The following is an 18,385-nucleotide window of genomic DNA, read 5'->3' as shown; positions in this document are numbered from 1 at the left end:
TCTCCCTCCTGCTCCTACAGAGGCTGGCGTCTCAGCTTCACTCACCCGCCTCCAGCCTGGCTCCCTTGGCAGTGACCTGCTCCCCTCCCCTCCCCGCCCCCAGCAGCCTCATGGCCCAGTGGGGTTGGCTCCTTGGGGGAGGGGGCTCGGTCTGTCCCTGCAGGGTGGGTCCCCCATGTGCTGTGGGGAGAGGGCAGCTGGCTCCGCCTCTCTTGGGCAGGAGGGGTTTGCTACAGCAGATTGAACCCCCATCTGACAGCACTGAGGCCCTGCTTGCACCGAGCCAGCCCCAGAGGGGGGCTCTGTGGGGCCCAAGGTCAAGGAACGTGGTTTGTAGAGGGGCCTTTCCGTAGGGCTCCCCTCACTGGCGGGTGCCAGAAGCTGGCTGGGAGAGCAGGGCCTCTCCCCGGGCACAGGAGGAGAATTCAGCCAGAGGATACTGCTTTATTCAACACGCCCCCAAACCGGCCCACGCAGCCTGCGGCAGGACGCTGCGCGCCCACGGTGCTGTGGGAGGAGCCTGCCCGGGCCCGGCAGCCCCGCGCCCCCCCCACCAGGCTGGGGTGCTGAGCCCTGGAGAGCAGGCCGGCCGGCCCCGGGGCTGCGATGGGGAGGGGCCCCCGGGCGAGCCGCACAGGCAGGAGCATAGGAGGGCGGCGCCGGGCCTAACTGGGGAGCTCCTCGTCCGACAGCTGCTCGGGGGACAGCGTCTGCAGGTGGCTGGCCCGGATGCTGACGATGCTGGGGCAGGCAGCCAGGAGGCTGGCCACGCCGGCCGCCGTCACCCCAGAGCCGTCCAGGTTCACCTGAGCGATGGGCACTTGGCGGAGGAAGTGCAGCCCTAGAGCAGAGAGAGGCGAGGGGTTAGCCCGGGCAGCGCGACCCAGCCAGCTGGCACGGGCACCCAGCTCCTCCCCACTCCCCGCCCCCAGAACGGGCCTGTGGCCGGTCCCCCACCCCTTCCCCATGCTGCCCCGGGGCGAGTGGGAGCCCGGCAGCCCTCCCCCGGCGTCCGGCCTGGCGGGGGCTCACCTCGGTCGGTGACGCGGGTGCGGCTCAGATTCACCTTGAGGAGCTGTTTGCAGCGGCTGACACCCATCCTCACCACGCCGTCTCCCACGGGCGTGCTCGCCAGCCCCAGCACCTGCGACAGCCGGCTGGCGTCAGAACATGCTGCGCCCCGCGGCCTGCACCCACCCCGCCCCCCAGGCCGAGGGGGCAGCGAGTAACCCACCCAGCACAGCAGCCCTTGCGCCACTCTGGGGGCAGCCGGCCCCTGGGTCTGTGTCCATCCATGCCCCACAGCTCATCCGCAGCGCTGCCTGCCTGGGCTCTGGAGTGAGCAGCAGCTCCATCTCCGGGCACGCAGGCAGGAGCCCCAGGCAGGCGTCTTCCTGCCACAGGCACCCCCCAGCTCCTCCCCACCTCCGTTGCCATGGGTCACACCTGGCCTGCTTGGGGGTGGGGTGCCCCAGCCTTTCCCATGGGGGAGAGTGTCTGGGCCAAGCACCTTGGGGGTGTTGCCAGAACCCACTGCTATGCTGCACCCCATTCGCTGCCAGGGTGCCAGCTCTGCCCACGTGGCAGGAAGCCCCAGGCCCAGCTGGGGCAGAGACTTTTCACGGGGGGAAGGGCAGGGGATGCCCGGGGAGAACCCAGGTACCAGCCTTCCCTGCTAGCCCTGGGCAGCTGCAGAGCGGGTGGCCCCGCTGTGTCCCCCCGCCCAGTACCTGCAGGAGGGGCAGCCGGGTGATGCAGCGGGCCACGCCTGCGCTGGAGACAGCGGTCCGATCCAGGCACAGCTCCTCGAGGTGCCGCAGGCCCTGCAGGTGCTGCAGCCCGCAGTCGGTCACCAGAGTGTTGCAGAGCGAGAGCCGCCGCAGCCTGGGGCAGGGACAGGGGCATCAGCGGGGGCTGGCGGCTCCCTCCCCCATGGGGACCTAGTGCTCAGCCCCTCCCCCCAGCGTCACTGCCCTGGTGCAGAGCGCGGGAGCTCAGGGTGTGCACGCAGGTCCAGTGGGGCTCGGCCTCGGGGTCCATCCCGGGGCTTCCTGGAAGCCCACCTTGAGCCCCGACACCACCAGCCCTTGCTCTGCTGGGCTCCTCTCCCAACCTGCAGCCGGGCTCGCCACGCCTCCGAGAACCTGCCCCAGGCCAGCCAGGGGGGCCTTATCCCAAGTCCCAGCACCCAGGCCCAGCAGACCCCAGCGCACGCCTGGCGCCAACCAGGGACACGGGGGGAAGGGTGCCCACAGGGGCTGGAGGCCTCCCTCTTCTCCCAGGCACCTGTGCAGCTGGGGCAGATGGCGCAGCCCCTCGTCAGTGATGTGGGTGAAATCGGTCAGGTCCAGCTCCAGCAGCCCCTCCAGGCGGCACAGGAAGTGCAGGCCGGAGTCGGTGACTGTGTGCCGGCATGGCAGGCTCAGCTGGGCCAGTGGCAGGCCTGAAACAGCCAGCGGGTCAATGAGTGGCCCTCACCCCATCCTCCCAGACCGACAGCACAGCTCTGGGGCTCCCGCTGGCCCCACCCGCCACCCTGGGATCCGGCCCAGCCCAGCCTCTCGCCCAGTGCCCAGCTCCGACAGGGACACCACACCCCGAGCACGTGAGGGGCCCTTGGGGCGGCAAGACACACCGTGGGCGGCCACAGCACCTTGAGTGCAGGGCCCTGCATGGGCAGCCAGTCACTGCTTCTCCAGGGGGCCCGGGGCCCTGCTCCGGCCCCTCGGGGCTCTTGCCGAGCTCAGCCGGGGACCGCCAGCCCAGGGCGCTCCTACCTGAGACCAGCTGCAGGGCCTGGTCACCATCCACGGACTGCACTCCAGACAGGGTGAGCGTGGAGAGGGCAGGGTGGGAGGCCAGGGCCGCCAGGGAGGCTTGGCTCACGCGGGTGTCATCCAGGTGCAGCGTGTGCAGCCGGCTCAGCTGCTGCAGGGCAGAGAAATCCGAGATCTGCCAGAGACCAGCTGCCCGTCAGAACCACGCCCTGGGCAACCCTGCCTAGAGGGGAATGGCCTCCTACCCCATCCCCTGTCCCCAGAGCCAGCCAGGATGGGAGCCAGCACCCCCTGAAGGGGAGAGGCCCCGACACAGGCGTTGGATATAACAGGCCTACCCTCCCCTCCCTTGAGGCAGCGACCACCACCGGACACCTGGTAGTGGGTTTTAGCGGTTTGCACGGGGAAATCTTTGCTTACTATTATGCCCCATGCAGGTTCCGGGGCAGCTGAGGTGGGGATATGTGCTACTCAGCTTCCTGGGTTCAGCAGTGATGGCCCCGAACTCCAGGGAGAGGGCTGCTGAGCCCAGGAAGCTGAGTACCAGATAAGGCTTCCTCAGATGCCCCGGAACCTGCATGGGGCATAGTAAAAGCTCAGGTTCTTCAGGAAGAGACATGAGCTTTTCCCACGGAGTGGCTCGGGGTCTCAGGAGGGGAGACGCAGCACGGCTAGGGCGGCTCTGGCCAGCTTGAGGCTCCTTTGGGCTGGGGGAGGGGGCTTGGGCTCGGAGCTCCAGCTGCAGGGGGGAGGACGGGGTGGGGAAGGACTGGGGGGCTAGCTTCCCCAAAGGGGGGCTCATCCTGATGCCCATCGGCCCCGTGCCCCATTCCTCACCCCCGAGCCAAGCAGTCTCCGACCTGTGGCCGGATGGGAGCCAGCACCTCCTAGAGGGGAAAGGTCCCATGTCCCATTCCCTGCCCCCGTGAGCCAGCCAGTCCGTGTCCTGGGGCCGGATCGGGGCCAGTGTCCCTTACTGGTGAAAGGCCCCGTGTCCCATTCCCCGCTCCCTGAGCCAGCCAGTCCCCGTCCCGGGGTTTGGATCGGAGCCAGCGCCCTAGAGGAGAAGGCCCCGTGCCCCATTCCCCGTCCCGGGGTGGGATCGCAGCCGGCGCCCTAGAGGAGAAGGCCCCGTGCCCCATTCCCCGTCCCGGGGTGGGATCGCAGCCGGCGCCCTAGGGGAGAAGGGCCCGTGCCCCCCATTCCCCGTCCCGGGGTGGGATCGCAGCCGGCGCCCTAGAGGAGAAGGGCCCGTGCCCCCCATTCCCCGTCCCGGGGTGGGATCGCAGCCGGCGCCCTAGAGGAGAAGGGCCCGTGCCCCCCATTCCCCGTCCCGGGGTGGGATCGCAGCCGGCGCCCTAGAGGAGAAGGCCCCGTGCCCCCCATTCCCCGTCCCGGGGTGGGATCGCAGCCGGCGCCCTAGAGGAGAAGGCCCCGTGCCCCCCATTCCCCGTCCCGGGGTGGGATCGCAGCCGGCGCCCTAGAGGAGAAGGCCCCGTGCCCCCCATTCCCCGTCCCGGGGTGGGATCGCAGCCGGCGCCCTAGAGGAGAAGGCCCCGTGCCCCCCATTCCCCGTCCCGGGGTGGGATCGCAGCCGGCGCCCTAGAGGAGAAGGCCCCGTGCCCCCCATTCCTCGTCCCGGGGTGGGATCGCAGCCGGCGCCCTAGAGGAGAAGGCCCCGTGCCCCCCATTCCCCGTCCCGGGGTGGGATCGCAGCCGGCGCCCTAGAGGAGAAGGCCCCGTGCTCCTCATTCCCCGTCCCGGGGTGGGATCGCAGCCGGCGCCCTAGAGGAGAAGGGCCCGTGCCCCCCATTCCCCGTCCCGGGGTGGGATCGCAGCCGGCGCCCTAGAGGAGAAGGCCCCGTGCCCCATTCCCCGTCCCGGGGTGGGATCGCAGCCGACGCCCTAGAGGAGAAGGCCCCGTGCCCCATTCCCCGTCCCGGGGTGGGATCGCAGCCGGCGCCCTAGAGGAGAAGGGCCCGTGCCCCCCATTCCCCGTCCCGGGGTGGGATCGCAGCCGGCGCCCTAGAGGAGAAGGCCCCGTGCCCCATTCCCCGTCCTGGGGTGGGATCGCAGCCGACGCCCTAGAGGAGAAGGCCCCGTGCCCCATTCCCCGTCCCGGGGTGGGATCGCAGGCGGCGCCCTAGAGGAGAAGGCCCCGTGCCACATTCCCCGTCCCGGGGTGGGATCGCAGCCGGCGCCCTAGAGGAGAAGGCCCCGTTCCCCGCCCCCCACTCGTGGCCCATCACCTCGGTCTGCTTGAGGCTGAGCAGCGCCAGGCCGGGTGCGTACTGGGGCAGCAGGTGCAGTGTGCGCTCTGTGATCCCCGTCCTGTTGAGGCTCAGGTGGGTGAGTGCGGAGGGAGCTGAGTGCAGGAAATCCGCCATGCCGCTATCGCTGATTTTGGTCTGGTCCAGAGCCAGGTGCGAGAGGTGCGGGAGCCCTGCGGGGCGGGGGGGGGGGGGGGGGAGGAAGCAGGTGTTACTGGGGGCAGAGACTGGTGCGGCCTGAGGACAAAGAGCTGGGCCAAGCCACTGCGTCTGGGGTCCAGCCACAAAGGGGGCAGCAGGTGGGAGGGGGCGGGTCCACGACATGGGGACGGAGAGGGAGGGAGGGGGCGGGGCAACGAGAGGTGGGAAGGAGTGGGGTCCTGACGCAGGGAGGGAGAAGAGGTGGGAGGGGGCAATGCAGGGGGTGTGGCCCACCAGACAGGCCGGCCCCCGCACGGGCTGTACCTTTCAGGAAGCGCAGGCAGGCGTCGGTGAGCTTGACACAGGCCGACAGGTTGAGGTGCTGAAGTCTCTGCAGGTGCCTCACCACGGACAGGCCCTGGTCTGCAGGGAGAGTGAGGGGACATCAGGGCCGGGGCTGCAGACCTCACACCACCACCACACTGGAGCCGCTGGCTCCATCCTGCCCAAGGGGCTTTGTGGGAACCTGCGGGGGATCCTGACCAGTGTACACAGGGCTCCCTTCCCACACGGCCGGAGCGCCTCGACCCCGCCGAGAGCACAGAGCCGTGCCCCCCCCGCCTAACAGTATCCCAATGGTCCATGCAGCCCAGGGCCCTGGCTGCAACAGGGGCTTCAGAAGGAGTGAACAGAACAGGACAGTTATCGAGTGATCTGTCCCTGTCGCCCACTCCCAGCTTCCGGTAGGCAGAGGTTTAGGGACACCCAGGGCATAGGGTTCTGTCCCTGCCCATCCTGGCTAATAGCCATTGATGGACCTACTCTCCATGAACTTATCTAGTTCTTTTTTGAACCCATTTACACTTTTGGTCTTCACAGCATCCCCTGGCAAGGAGTTCCACAGGTTGACTGTGCGCTGAGTGAAGAAATACTTCCTTGTGTTTGTTTTAAACCTGATGCCTATTAATTTCATTGGGTGACCCCTTGTTCATAGAATCATAGAAGATTAGGGTTGGAAGGGACCTCAGGAGGCCATCTAGTCCAACCCCCTGCTCAAAGCAGGACCAAACCCCAACTAAATCATCCCAGCCAGGGCTTTGTCAAGCCTGACCTTAAAAACCTCTAAGGATGGAGAGTCCACCACCTCCCTAGGTAACGCATTCCAGTGTTTCACCACCCTCCTTGTGAAATAGTGTTTCCTCATATCCAGCCTAGACCTCCCCCACTGCAACTTGAGACCATTGCTCCTTATTCTGTCTTCTGCCACCACTGAGAACAGTCTAGATCCATCCTCTTTGGAACCCCCCTTCAGGTAGTTGAAAGCAGCTATCAAATCCCCCCTCATTCTTCTCTTCCGCAGACTAAATAACCCCAGTTCCCTCTGTCACGGAGTCCCTGGGCGATGCTTTGAAACTGCTCCCCGTGAAGCCAGTCAGGACTCTGGGGAAGTCTGCTTTCTGTGAGCAGGCTGTCTTCAGGACACAAAGCTCACACGGCTTCCACCTTCCTGGGTCTGATCTCAGAGCATTCAGCCTCCTCTGCCCCTCCGTGTGCTTCCCACAGCGAGTCCACACAGGTGGGGTCCTGGGGAAGCCAGAGGGTCCTGCACCCCAACTCCGCAGTCAGACGGGACTCTTAGCCAGCCAGTAATACAGAGGTTTATTAGACGACAGGAACATGGTCTAACACAGAGCTTGTAGGTGCAGAGAACGGGACCCCTCAGCTGGGTCCATTTTGGGAGGCAGTGAGCCAGACAACCACGTCTGCCCCTCACTCCATGTCTCCAGCCAGCCCCAAACTGACTCCCCCTCCAGCCCCTCCTCCTCTGGGCTTTGTTCCTTTCCCAGGCCAGGAGGGCACCTGATTCCTTTGTTCTCCAACCCTTTAGCTCTCACCTTGCAGGGAGAAGGGCCCGGCCCATCAGTAGCCAGGAAACAGGGTGTCGGCCATTCTCTGTGTCCAGACCCCTGCACACACCTGCCCTCTAGGGCTCTGCAGTGATCATACACCCTTCTCCCACCCCCTAGATACTTAAGAACTGCCTAGGGGAAACGGAGGCACCCCCACACTATTCAGAGGAAACATTAAGAACAGTCCCACTTCGTCACACCCTCAGCCTCTCCTCATAAGTCATGTGCCCCAGTCCCCTAATCAATTTCGTTGCCCCCCACTGGACTCTCTCCAATTTGTCCATATCCCTTCTGTAGTGGGGGGCCCAAAACTGGACCCAATAATCCAGGTGTGGCCTCACCAGTGTCAAATAGAGGGGAATCATCACTTCCCTAGTTCTTGTGTTATGAGAAGGAGTAAACAACACGTCCTTAGTCACTGTATCTCCACCTGCCATGATTTTACAGCCCTCTGTCCTCTCCCCCATCAGTCGTCTCTCTTCTCAGCTGAACAGTCCCGGTTAGTTGGGGATTGGTCCTGCTTTGAGCAGGGGGTTGCACTAGATGACCTCCTGAGGTCCTTTCCAACCCTGATAGTCTATGATTCTATGATTTATTAATCTCTCCTCCTATGGAAGCTCTTCCAGCCCCCTCATCATTTTTCTTGCTCTTTTCTGAACCTTTTCCGTAAGAACGGCCAGGCTGGGTCAGACCAAAGGTCCATCTAGCCCAGTGTCCCAGTACAGACCCCTGGGGGACTCTGCTATTTACCTCTTGTGACACAGCAGGAAGGGGGGAGTGTTGACCTGGGAATGTGGCAGGAGAGTTTCAATGGGAGACCTGAGAGCCTGTAACCTGAGTCAGGAGGGGGAGGTGACACCTCTGCCCTGGGAATGTGAACAAAGGCTGCAGGAGGGAGCCGGCTGGGGGGGTTTAGTTTCAGTTTGGGGCTGAGTGGTGGAAAGCAGGGAACCCCAGGGCTGGGGTCTAAGCTCCCTGCTCCCGCAGAAGGACTTGACTGAGCGGTCCTGGTTCTACCCACAAGCTCTGTTTTGGACTGTGTTCCTGTTGTCCAATAAACCTTCTGTTTTACTGGCTGGCTGAGAGTCACAGTGATCCCAGGAGGAGGGGTGCAGGGCCTGGACTCCCCCACACTCCGTGACACCTCTCTCCACTGTGAACACTGAGAGAACGCCCCTTTGTTTCCGCTCTGTTAACCCGATTTATCCTTTACCTGCCTGCACTCCAGGCCTGTGCCAGCTTGGAGGGGGGACTCTTGTGTCATGCACACGCAAGGGAACCTGTCCTGAGCCAGGACCTGAGGGGGGACACCACAGCCACCCCAGAGAGACAGAAAGAGGGGCATGCGACAGCCTGGCCCGCACTGCCCCACAGTGGGCTGCCCGCAGCACTCCATGGACCCGGGGCAGAGCTCCATGGGCCTTCAGGGGCGGAGAGACCCCAGGCCTAGTGTCTGTCCCTGGGCCTGCCCTTCATCCTCCCCTTCCCCGTGAACAGTTCTGCCCCAGACTGGCGAGCCAGCCCCACCCCCGCCGCATACCGGTGAGCAGGGGGCAGGAGACCAGGCTGAGGTGCCGGAGGCTCTGAAAGGCCCGCAGCTGGCGCAGCAGCTCGTTGGTGGCGTAGGGGTAGCAGCTGAGGACCAGGCTCTGTATGGGGCAGCCGAAGAAGAGCTCCAGGGTCTTGGGGCACAGCAGCCGGTGGTGGATCATGTAGGCCAGGAGGCGCTCGGCCAGCGGGGGCGTCAGGGAGGCCAGGCTGCTGCAGTACTGCTTTCGGGGTGCTGTGGAGGAGACACCAGGTAAGGTGCTGGGGGGCACTAGGCTGGGGGCAGGGCCATGGGGCTGTACCTGTCAGCAGGGCCACGGCCGCCCGCAGGGCCATGCTAGAGAGCGAAGGCACGTGGGAGAGGCGGGGGGGTTTCCTGTGCCCTGTGGGTGTGGCCGGCTCCTCTTGGCCCCGCAAGGCACGGTGGAAGCGCTGCTCCGCTGCCTGAGCCACGGCGCCCGGCAGGTCCGAGGGGCCCACACCACGCCCATCGTCTGCAGCCCTGCAAGGAGGAGCTGGGTCAGGCCACGGCCACCGCCCTTGGGGAGAGGCGCCCTCAGCTGGCTCCTCCCTGGGGCCCCGGCACAAACTCCCTGCCCCGCAGCCCATGCCTTGCAAACAGGCCAGCACTGGATTCCTGGGATTCCCAAGGCCCAGCAGAACTCTGCCATGACCCCCAGGCCTTCTGCACCCCGGGGGTGCTGCCCGCAGCTGCCGGCACATACCTGAGCCTGTTGCCCTCTGCCGGCCACTGGTGCTGCGGCTCCACCGGGCCCCGGCTTGGAGACAGCAGCAAAGGAGCCAGCCCTGAGCCTGCAGATCAGAGCAGATTATGTCAGCGGAGGGGGCAGCCGCGCCGGGAAAGGGGCCAGCCCCATGGGCAGCCATCCCCCAACCATCAATCCTGGAGCTCCTGGCACCTCGGCCCCCATTAACCCAGCTGGCATCTCACTGCAGGGCAGGGAGCTGTGGGCACTCCTCCTCCCAGCACTGCCCTGGGACTCTGGGGGACCCAGGGCAAGCAGGCGCCCTCGTGCCATCTCCCGACGCCCATGCGGGGCTGACTGCGACGCCAGTGCAGAGGTGGAGTCTGCTGGGTCCTGACGTGCGCGCAGAGGCCCTGGCACCGTATGGTGCCCACTGGCCAGACAGATGTGGTGGGACCAAGCCGCCCTCCCCATCACAGGCCGGGCTGCCTTTTAACACGCTGCGGGCGACGGGGCTGTTACAGCCAGAGCAGGCACTCCTCTGGCACGGGCTGCAGAGCCCCCGAGGGATCCCCGACAGTGCAGCCCAGGACTCGGAAACGCCCTGGGGCCTCCCCCACACCGACAGTCCCCGCTCTGGAGCCTGCGCCCTGTCCACGAGGCTCCGGCCCTGCCCCATCACGAGGGAGGGAGATACTGACCTGGAGGGGACAGCTCCTCATCCAGTGGGCTGCACCCAGTGGGTGCTGTGGGCTCTTGCTCCGGATCCTCTAGTGTCAGCCGCTGTCCTTGGCCTGTGGGAAGGACAACGGCAGCTACTGCAGGAAGGCTCATGCTGCCCTCTCCCTGCGAGGGGAGGCCAGAGCCCGCTTCTCTCTCATCTCCCTGCCTCCCACAGAGAGAGGGGGCAGGCCAAGCAAACGGCAACCCACCCAGGAGTCCCCAGAGCCAGGCCCCCTAGCCCCTCACTAGCCAGGTGGGCACACGCCTCCCCAAGGGCCCCTCCCCCGACCAGCAGGCTGGCAGCTTACCCCAGCGATGGTGCGGTGGGGAGGTCGACTCCCAAAGGCCATGGAGCCCGGGTTTCCCTGGCACCACCCTGCGCGCAGGAGAGCTCAGCGCCAGCCGCAGCTCCTCGGCCTCTGGGAACATCCCTTCAGCCATGGCCTGCTCCAGCACTAGGCCCAAGGTCTCGCCCCGGCCCCAGGCGTGCTCCTCCGTGGGCAAGGCCTGAGGCCCAGGAGGCTGCAGGGGCCCGTCTCTGGCCTGGGGGGCTGCCAGGGCGCAGGTGCCTGACGGGAGGGGCTCGGTGGCCAGGACGCAAAGGGTGGCACTGGGGGTCAGGCCCAGAGCCTGCAGGCTGCAGGACAGCTCGGCCGGGCCGAAGCGGCGCTTGGGGAAGCCCTGAAGGAGCGTGAATGGCGGCAGGTCGGGATGCAGAGTCGAGAGGTGCTGCGTGACGTCCTGCAGAAGGCAGTCGGCTGGGAAGCGCTCCCGCAAGCACTGGCCTGAGGGCAGGCGGATCTGGGGGCAGAGAGAGCCCAGTGGTGAGGCACAGCATCCCAGGCCCAAGGCACCGCCAGCCCGGCTCCGTGCCCAGACAAAACCCACTTGAGGCCAGGAGATGAGACCGCACCGGCTGCTGCCCCCTTCTCCCCTCAGAGCAAAGGAGGGGGCAGCACGGGGCTCAACTCCTGCCCCCTCCACCTCCTCCTGCCAGGCCATCAAGTGCAGGGTAAGATGCAGCCGCCTCTGGGGTGGAACACGAAACCTGCGTGTACGGGGTCACTGCCCCAGCATTGCAAGGACACCGGGGTGCAGCACCAGTGCCCGCGGGCCAGGGCAGTGAGCAAAACAAAGCCCCGTTCAAAGCAGGGCTCCAGACAGCAAGTTAGACTTTGGCCAGGCTCCAAAATCAGCATCTCAGCTGACAGGAGACCTAATGAGCACAAGGGGCCAGGCCCGGCTTTGTGCGTCTGCAGTACGGCTACCATGGCCCTGGGATCAGCACTGACTCCAACAGGAGAGCGCCCCCCGCTGCATAGCCCCCCGCAGGGCATTGGGGCCGGCGCTGACTGAGGGGAGAGCGCCCCCCACCGCACAGCTCCCCGCCCCCCCCCCAGGTCACTGGGGCCGGTGCTGACTGAGGGGAGAGCGCCCCCCGCTGCATAGCCCCCCGCAGGGCATTGGGGCCAGTGTTGACTGAGGGGAGAGCGCCCCCCACCGCACAGCTCCCCCCCCCCCCCAGGTCACTGGGACCGGTGCTGACTGAGGGGAGAGCGCCCCCCGCTGCATAGCCCCCCGCAGGGCATTGGGGCCGGCGCTGACTGAGGGGAGAGCGCCCCCCCACCCCACCCCCAGGTCACTGGGGCCGGTGCTGACTGAGGGGAGAGCACCCCCCGCTGCACAGCCCCCCCCAGGGCACTGGGGCCGGTGCTGACTGAGGGGAGAGCACCCCCCGCTGCATAGCCCCCCCCAGGGCATTGGGGCCGGTGCTGACTGAGGGGAGAGCGCCCCCCACCGCACAGCTCCCCGCCCCCCCCCAGGTCACTGGGGCCGGTGCTGACTGAGGGGAGAGCACCCCCCACTGCACAGCCCCCCCCAGCGCACTGGGGCCAGTGTTGACTGAGGGGAGAGCACCCCCCACTGCACAGCCCCCCCCAGCGCACTGGGGCCAGTGTTGACTGAGGGGAGAGCACCCCCCGCTGCACAGCCCCCCCAGGGCACTGGGGCCAGTGTTGACTGAGGGGAGAGCGCCCCCTGCTGAGACCCCACTCAGCTCCAGGTTTTCTCTTGCAGTCTCCTGGAGGCGGTGGGATGCAGCCCAGGGCAAGATGCCCCTGGCAGGATCGTGCTCTCAGGGGAAGCCGGAGGTTTTGCATATCCAGGGAGGGGCTCCCTCTGGGTGGCAGCACCTCCTCAGCCCTGGCCTCCCCTCGTCAGAGGAGGGGCTGGAGCAGGGCCCCCAGGGACTTAGATCCTCCGGCCAGCCCAGCTCTGCAGCAGGGGTTCAGGACTCACCGTCAGCAGGCACTGCCCGTCACTCGCCACCTGGGCTGGGCCCTCCGGCCTGTGGCCCTGGGCAGCCGGGGGGTCTGGCTTCTGGGCCCGCTGAGTCTTTGCCTGGAAGCTTCTCCGGTCGTCAGCGATTCTCTGCAGCACCAGCTCCCGCTCCTGGGGGAAGAGGCTGGGCATGACTGCTGGGAGCTCCCCGCTGGCACAGGAGCAGGGCCCAGCACCTCGCCCTGCCTCAGCGGGGCACGGCCTGCGGCTGAGGGGCAGAGATGCCGCCAGAGACTCAGGGGCTTCTCCCAAGCTTGAGTCTGCAAAGCCAACTGCGGTCACCCCTCTGGGGGGCACGGCCGGCCACAGGAATCATAGAATCATAGAATATCAGGGTTGGAAGGGACCCCAGAAGGTCATCTAGTCCAACCCACTGCTCAAAGCAGGACCAGCCCCAACTAAATCATCCCAGCCAGGGCTTTGTCAAGCCTGACCTTAAAAACTTCTAAGGAAGGAGATTCTACCACCTCCCTAGGTAACACATTCCAGTGTTTCACCACCCTCCTAGTGAAAAAGTTTTTCCTAATATCCAACCTAACCTAAGGAGCAGCCGGAAACTCATAGACTCATAGATATTTAGGTCAGAAGTGACCATTATGATCTAGTCTGATCTCCTGCACAACGCAGGCCACAGAATTTCACCCACCACTCCTACAAAAAAAAAACCCCTCACACATATATCTGTGCTATTGAAGTCCTCAAATCGTAGTTTAAAGACTTCAAGGAGCAGAGAATCCATCAGCAAGTGACCCGTGCCCCATGTTACAGAGGAAGGCGAAAAACCTCCAGGGCACTGGAGACACTGCGGGCGGCAGCGCTGGGAGCAGACGGCACGTGCCAGGAGCGTCCAGGGCAGCTGCCCTCCGCCACCCTGCTCCTCTCAGTCCCACACGGAGACCCTCCCTCCCACCCACGGTGCTCACCTTCTGCTTGTTCTGCTTCTCGGCTTTGGCCTCCCGAGCCAGCTGCTCCCGCCGCTGCTCTTCCAACTCCTTTCGGCTTCCCTTCATCCTGCAGCTGTGCCCAGCCTCGGTCCCAGGCCACCGAGACGAGCTGGGCCCTGGGGGCGCAGAGAGAGAGAGTGATGGAGCCGCTCCCCCAGTCGCCTGCCAGGGAGAGGAGCCACGCGGGGTAGGGGGGCATGCACCTGGCAAGCTGTGCTCAGCGCGGGGAGCCTCTGACCCCAAAGGCACCGCCTGGAGCTTGGGAAGGTTGAAAGCTGCAATTGCTCCTCCTGGCTCTTTGGGGGGCGCTGTCTGGAGCCGCTGCCCCCTCTCCTGAAGTAACCTGCAAAGCACAGAGAATGAGGGGGGAGCTGAGGACCCCCAGCGTCGCTTCTCCCGCCTATTGGCCTGCACACCCTGCAGGCGGCTTTAGGGCCAGCTGTGATCGGCACCTGCACCCTTGAGCTGGGGGGCTAGACCGGCTCTGCACCCCCACCCTCTGGGATCAGCCACCTCCCCGCTCCTGCTGTCAGTGATTGGGCCAAGCAGAGGGTCTTGTGCTCACTGGGCGGGGGTCTCCAAGCAGTCACTCAGGTGAGGAGAGCCCCGGCGGCGGGGGGCCTGGATTTGCTGCGACGAAGGACGGCTCAGCCAGGCAGCGATGGGACCAGAACAAAACCTGCTGCTGTCCCGAGACCTTTCACCCAAATGGACAGCCAAGCTCCCGGGCCACGCCAGCCATCGCCTCTGGCGCTGCACTTCTGGGCACAATGCCACGGCCAGCTCCAGTGCCTCTGCCAAGGGGGCTCAGGCTGCAGAGCTTGCACATTCCCACGGGCCGGGAAGACAGCACGGGGTTACCACCGAGAGCGGGCGACATTCACAAGAGCTGCTCTGAGCACGAGTCACAGAAACACCCTCTCCTTCGGAAACAGCGGTGCCCCAGTGCAGTTTATTACGCCTGTAAATGTCTGTTCCTTCTCCGAGTCCTGCGGAGCCCCTGGCGTAATTATATCATGAGGCATGGAGTTCCACAGGCTAACTGGGCAGCATGTATACAAGTATTTGCTCTCCCACAATTTCAGCCTTACAGGATGTCCCCTCATCCTTGTGTTGTGAGAGGGCAAACAGGAGCCCCCATCCACCCCCTGACCCATTTGTTGCTCTGTATCCAGTCATCCTGTTCCCGTCTACACCGAGCAGTCCCAGCCACTCATGCCTGACAACCCACCTCTCGCAAAAAGCATCCAAGATCTTTATCAAGCACAAGGCAAATGGCCAGGACATGAGCTCTGCACATCACCTGAAAGATGGCGTCCCGAGCCATGCAGTGCCCTCTAGCCACGCACTGCTGGAGACTGAGGAGAGAGCGCCCGCTGCCGAGCCCCCGCCCCACTGCCCGCAGCCGCTGCCCCCCGCCGAGCCCCCGCCCTGCTCCCCGCAGCCTCTGCCCCCCGCCGAGCCCCTGCCCCGCTCCTCGTGACCCAGCGCCCCCCACAGAGCCCCCGCCCCACTCCCCAGGGCCCCCTCCCAGCCCCCACCCCGCGGCCCAGCACCCCCTAGCACCGCCCTGGGGCAGTGACTGAGGGCAGAGCACGATGGCAGCTCCTGGCGACTCCTGGCAGCAGGCTGAGGCTGGCTGCCCTGGCAGCGGGCGGCTGGGCGAGGGGCCAGGCTGCTCCCCAGGGCAGCGGCGCTGTGCCCCGCGGGCTGGTGGGGACGCGGCCACTCACCATTCGGTGGCCTCCTGCAGGCTGAGGGAGCCGGCCTGGACGGCCGCGCGCGCCTGCCCCTCGGTGAATCCCATCTCGTAGAGCGCCAGGAGCAGGTCGCCCAGAGTCTGGGGAAACAGCGCGGAGGGGTCACGGCTTGCCCCGTGTTTGGGTTGGGCCGCACCTGCCCTGAGTGGGATGGGGCAGCGGGGTGCCCGGGGGGGGGGGGCACGGGGCGGTGCCGGGGGGGACAGCGGGGCGTCCCGGGGGGGGGTTACGGGGCAGTGCCGGGGGGACAGCGGGGCGCCCCGGGGGGGGGTTACGGGGCAGTAGTGGGGGGACAGCGGGGCGCCCCGGGGGGGGCACGGGGCGGTGCCGGGGGGACAGCGGGGCGTCCCGGGGGGGGGGTTACGGGGCAGTGCCGGGGGGACAGCGGGGCGCCCCGGGGGGGGGGCAGGGTGTCAGTGGGGCTGGGTCAGACAGGAGGGGGGCCGGTCGGGGGGGGGTCAGTGGGGGCAGAAGGGACCGGGTGGGGCCAGGTGTTAGTGGGCGGAGCTGGGGAGGGAGCTGGGGAGGGTCGGGGGTGTCCGCGGGGGGCGCGGCTGGAAGGAAGGGGGGGCGCTCCGGGGGGGTCGCCGCGGGCGGGTCCATGGCAGGGCCCGGGGGGGGTCGGGTCTCACCGCGGGCTGGTCCATGGCGGGGCCCGGGGGGGGTCGCGGGGGGCGGGTCCATGGCGGGGCCCGGGGGGGGTCGGGTCTCACCGCGGGCGGGTCCATGGCGGGGCCCGGGGGGGGTCGGGTCTCACCGCGGGCGGGTCCATGGCGGGGCCCGGGGGGGTCGCGGGGGGCGGGTCCATGGCGGGGCCCGGGGGGGGTCGGGTCTCACCGCGGGCGGGTCCATGGCGGGGCCCGGGGGGGGTCGCGGGGGGCGGGTCCATGGCGGGGCCCGGGGGGGGTCGGGTCTCACCGCGGGCGGGTCCATGGCGGGGGCCCGGGGGGGGTCGCGGGGGGCGGGTCCATGGCGGGGCCCGGGGGGGGGGGGGGTCGGGTCTCACCGCGGGCGGGTCCATGGCGGGGCCCGGGGGGGGTCGCGGGGGGCGGGTCCATGGCGGGGCCCGGGGGGGGGTCGGGTCTCACCGCGGGCGGATCCATGGCGGGGCCCGGGGGGGGTCGCGGGGGGCGGGTCCATGGCGGGGCCCGGGGGGGGGTCGGGTCTCACCGCGGGCGGGTCCATGGCGGGGCCCGGGGGGGGGTCGCGGGGGGCGGGTCCATGGCGGGGCCCGGGGGGGTCGGGTCTCACCGCGGGCGGGTCCATGGCGGGCCCCGGGGGGGGGGGGCGGGTCTCACCGCGGGCGGGTCCATGGCGGGGCCCGGGGGGGGTCGCGGGGGGCGGGTCCATGGCGGGGCCCGGGGGGGGGGCGGGTGTCACCGCGGGCGGGTCCATGGCGGGGCCCGGGGGGGGGGGTCGGGTGTCACCGCGGGCGGGTCCATGGCGGGGCCCGGGGGGGGCGGGTGTCACCGCGGGCGGGTCCATGGCGGGGCCCGGAGGGGGGGTCGGGTCTCACCGCGGGCGGGTCCATGGCGGGCCCCGGGGGGGGCTGGGGCGCAGCGCGGCGGGCGGGTCCATCCGCTCCCGGCAGCCCCGGCCCGGAAGTGCCCGGCGGTTCCGCCCCCCAGGCCCCAGAGCCGGCGGGGGAGGGGCGGGCTCCGGCCCGGGGGGCGCGGGGGCGTCCGGGCACAGGGAGGGGCCCCGGGTCCCGGCCGGGGCGGGCGAAGGTTGTGCCCCGAGGGCCACGTGCGGGTGGGGAAATGGCGGGCCCTGAGTGTGGGGCGGGGCTGGGGGGCAGGCGGGCGCTCAGGGCTGGGGTTTGGGGTGCGCAGGGGGTTGGGGTGCAGCTGGGGGCTGGGGTGTGGCTAGGGGTTGGGGTGCAGGAGAGGGGTGGGTGCAGGCGGGGGTTGGGGTGCGGGAGGGGGCTCAGGGTAGGGGTTGGGGTGCGGCTGGGGGTTGGGGTGCAGGCAGGGTTTGGGGTGCGGGAGGGAGCTCAGGGTAGGGGTTGGGGTGCGGCTGGGGTTTGGGGTGCGCAGGGGGTTGGGGTGCGGCTGGGGGTTGGGGTGCGGGAGGGGGCTCAGGGCTGGGGTTTGGGGTGCGCAGGGGGTTGGGGTGCAGCTGGGGGTTGGGGTGCGGGAGGGGGCTCAGGGCAGGGGGTTGGGGTGCGGGAGGGGGCTCAGGGCAGGGGGTTGGGGTGCGGCTGGGGTTTGGGGTGCGGGAGGGGGCTCAGGGCAGGGGTTGGGGTGCAGGCGGGGTTTGGGGTGCGCGAGGGGGCTCAGGGTAGGGGTTGGGGTGCGGCTGGGGTTTGGGGTGCGGGAGGGGGCTCAGGGCTGGGGTTTGGGGTGCGCAGGGGGTTGGGGTGCAGCTGGGGGTTGGGGTGCGGGAGGGGGCTCAGGGCAGGGGTTTGGGGTGCGGCTGGGGTTTGGGGTGCGGGAGGGGGCTCAGGGCAGGGGTTGGGGTGCAGGCGGGGTTTGGGGTGCGCGAGGGGGCTCAGGTCAGGGTTTGAGGTGCAGCAGGGGGCTGGGGTGTGGCTGGGGGTTGGGTGCAGGAGAGGGGTGGGTGCAGGCGGGCCTGGGGTGTGGGAGGGGGCTCAGGTCAGGGTTTGAGGTGCGGCAGGGGGCTAGGGTGCGGGATGGGTGCACGGTGCTGGCTCCAGCCTGGTGCCGCTTACCTGGCGCGGCTCTAGGATGGAAGCAGCTGGTGCCACATCCCTGCGGCCCCCGGGGGAGCTGCGGGGGGCGGTGCCGGCAGGCGAGGGCAGTGCACGGAGCCCTCTGCCCCCACACTTCCCCAGGGGCCACAGGGACGTGGTGTCGGCCGCTTCTGGGAGCGGCGCGGGGCCCGCGGCACAACGGGGGTGGCAATCCCACGGGTTGGATCCAAAGCCCTGAGTGACCGGATCTGGGCCGCGGCCCGTAGTTTGCCCACCCTGGTCTAGGCCAGTAACAGAAGATCCCGGTGCCCACGCCCCAGGCTCGTCCTTCAGCCCCGACCCAACCCACACTGCCCCTGCTCTCAGGGCAGCACCCAGGGCGAGGGGCAGGCCCAGGGAGAGGAGCTGGGGCAGGGGGGCTGGCAGGAGTCTGTTCCCCATTTCTGCACCTCGGGGTGCCCGGCAGCTGGTAGGACCCGATCGCAGACAGACCGAGTCAGTCCCTGCCCACGCGGTGCCAGATTTGGGAGTGACTGGCCAGGTTTGTGCCCAGTTACCACAGAGCAGAGCGGGGGTTTCTTCAGTCACTGCAGTTACTCCACCCCTCTGGAG

General features: G+C 68.0%; 1 protein-coding gene across 13 annotated transcripts; it reads right to left on the bottom strand.

The window, feature by feature from the left end:
- Positions 1-430: 430 nt before the first annotated feature.
- On the bottom strand, positions 431-16,748 carry LOC114022475. 13 transcript variants are annotated; one of them, XM_037891483.2, is made up of 17 exons: positions 16,637-16,748; positions 15,094-15,200; positions 13,564-13,703; positions 13,340-13,476; positions 12,375-12,527; positions 10,385-10,877; positions 10,055-10,147; positions 9,372-9,459; positions 8,949-9,148; positions 8,639-8,881; positions 5,513-5,611; positions 5,027-5,220; positions 2,778-2,952; positions 2,287-2,443; positions 1,731-1,884; positions 1,033-1,144; positions 431-841 (listed from the first exon to the last, which is right to left on the bottom strand). In XM_037891483.2, exons 1-17 carry the CDS (start codon positions 16,649-16,651, stop codon positions 666-668), a joined length of 2,736 nt encoding a protein of 911 aa, XP_037747411.1. In that variant the 5' UTR covers positions 16,652-16,748; the 3' UTR covers positions 431-665. The 13 variants fall into 13 exon arrangements, with proteins under 13 accessions (XP_037747411.1, XP_037747416.1, XP_037747418.1 ...); XM_037891488.2 differs by lacking the exon at positions 16,637-16,748 and adding an exon at positions 16,209-16,252; XM_037891490.2 differs by lacking the exon at positions 16,637-16,748 and adding an exon at positions 15,834-15,919.
- Positions 16,749-18,385: the final 1,637 nt, after the last annotated feature.

Source organism: Chelonia mydas, chromosome 2, assembly GCF_015237465.2.
Source record: "Chelonia mydas isolate rCheMyd1 chromosome 2, rCheMyd1.pri.v2, whole genome shotgun sequence".
Taxonomy (NCBI): Eukaryota; Metazoa; Chordata; order Testudines; family Cheloniidae; genus Chelonia; species Chelonia mydas.
The sequence above is the reverse complement of the archived record's forward strand: the minus strand, read 5'-3'. Positions and strand labels throughout refer to the sequence as shown.

What these genes read in the sequence shown, in the direction of transcription:
- LOC114022475 (XM_043541862.1), bottom strand. An exon ending in AGAAGCAGAACAAGCAGAAG is followed by an intron (nt 12,528 to 13,339) that starts GTGAGCACCGTG and finishes CTCTTCCCCCAG; the next exon opens with GAGCGGGAGCTGGTGCTGCA. An exon ending in TCAGCCTCAAGCAGACCGAG is followed by an intron (nt 2,953 to 5,026) that starts GTGATGGGCCAC and finishes GGTCTCTGGCAG; the next exon opens with ATCTCGGATTTCTCTGCCCT.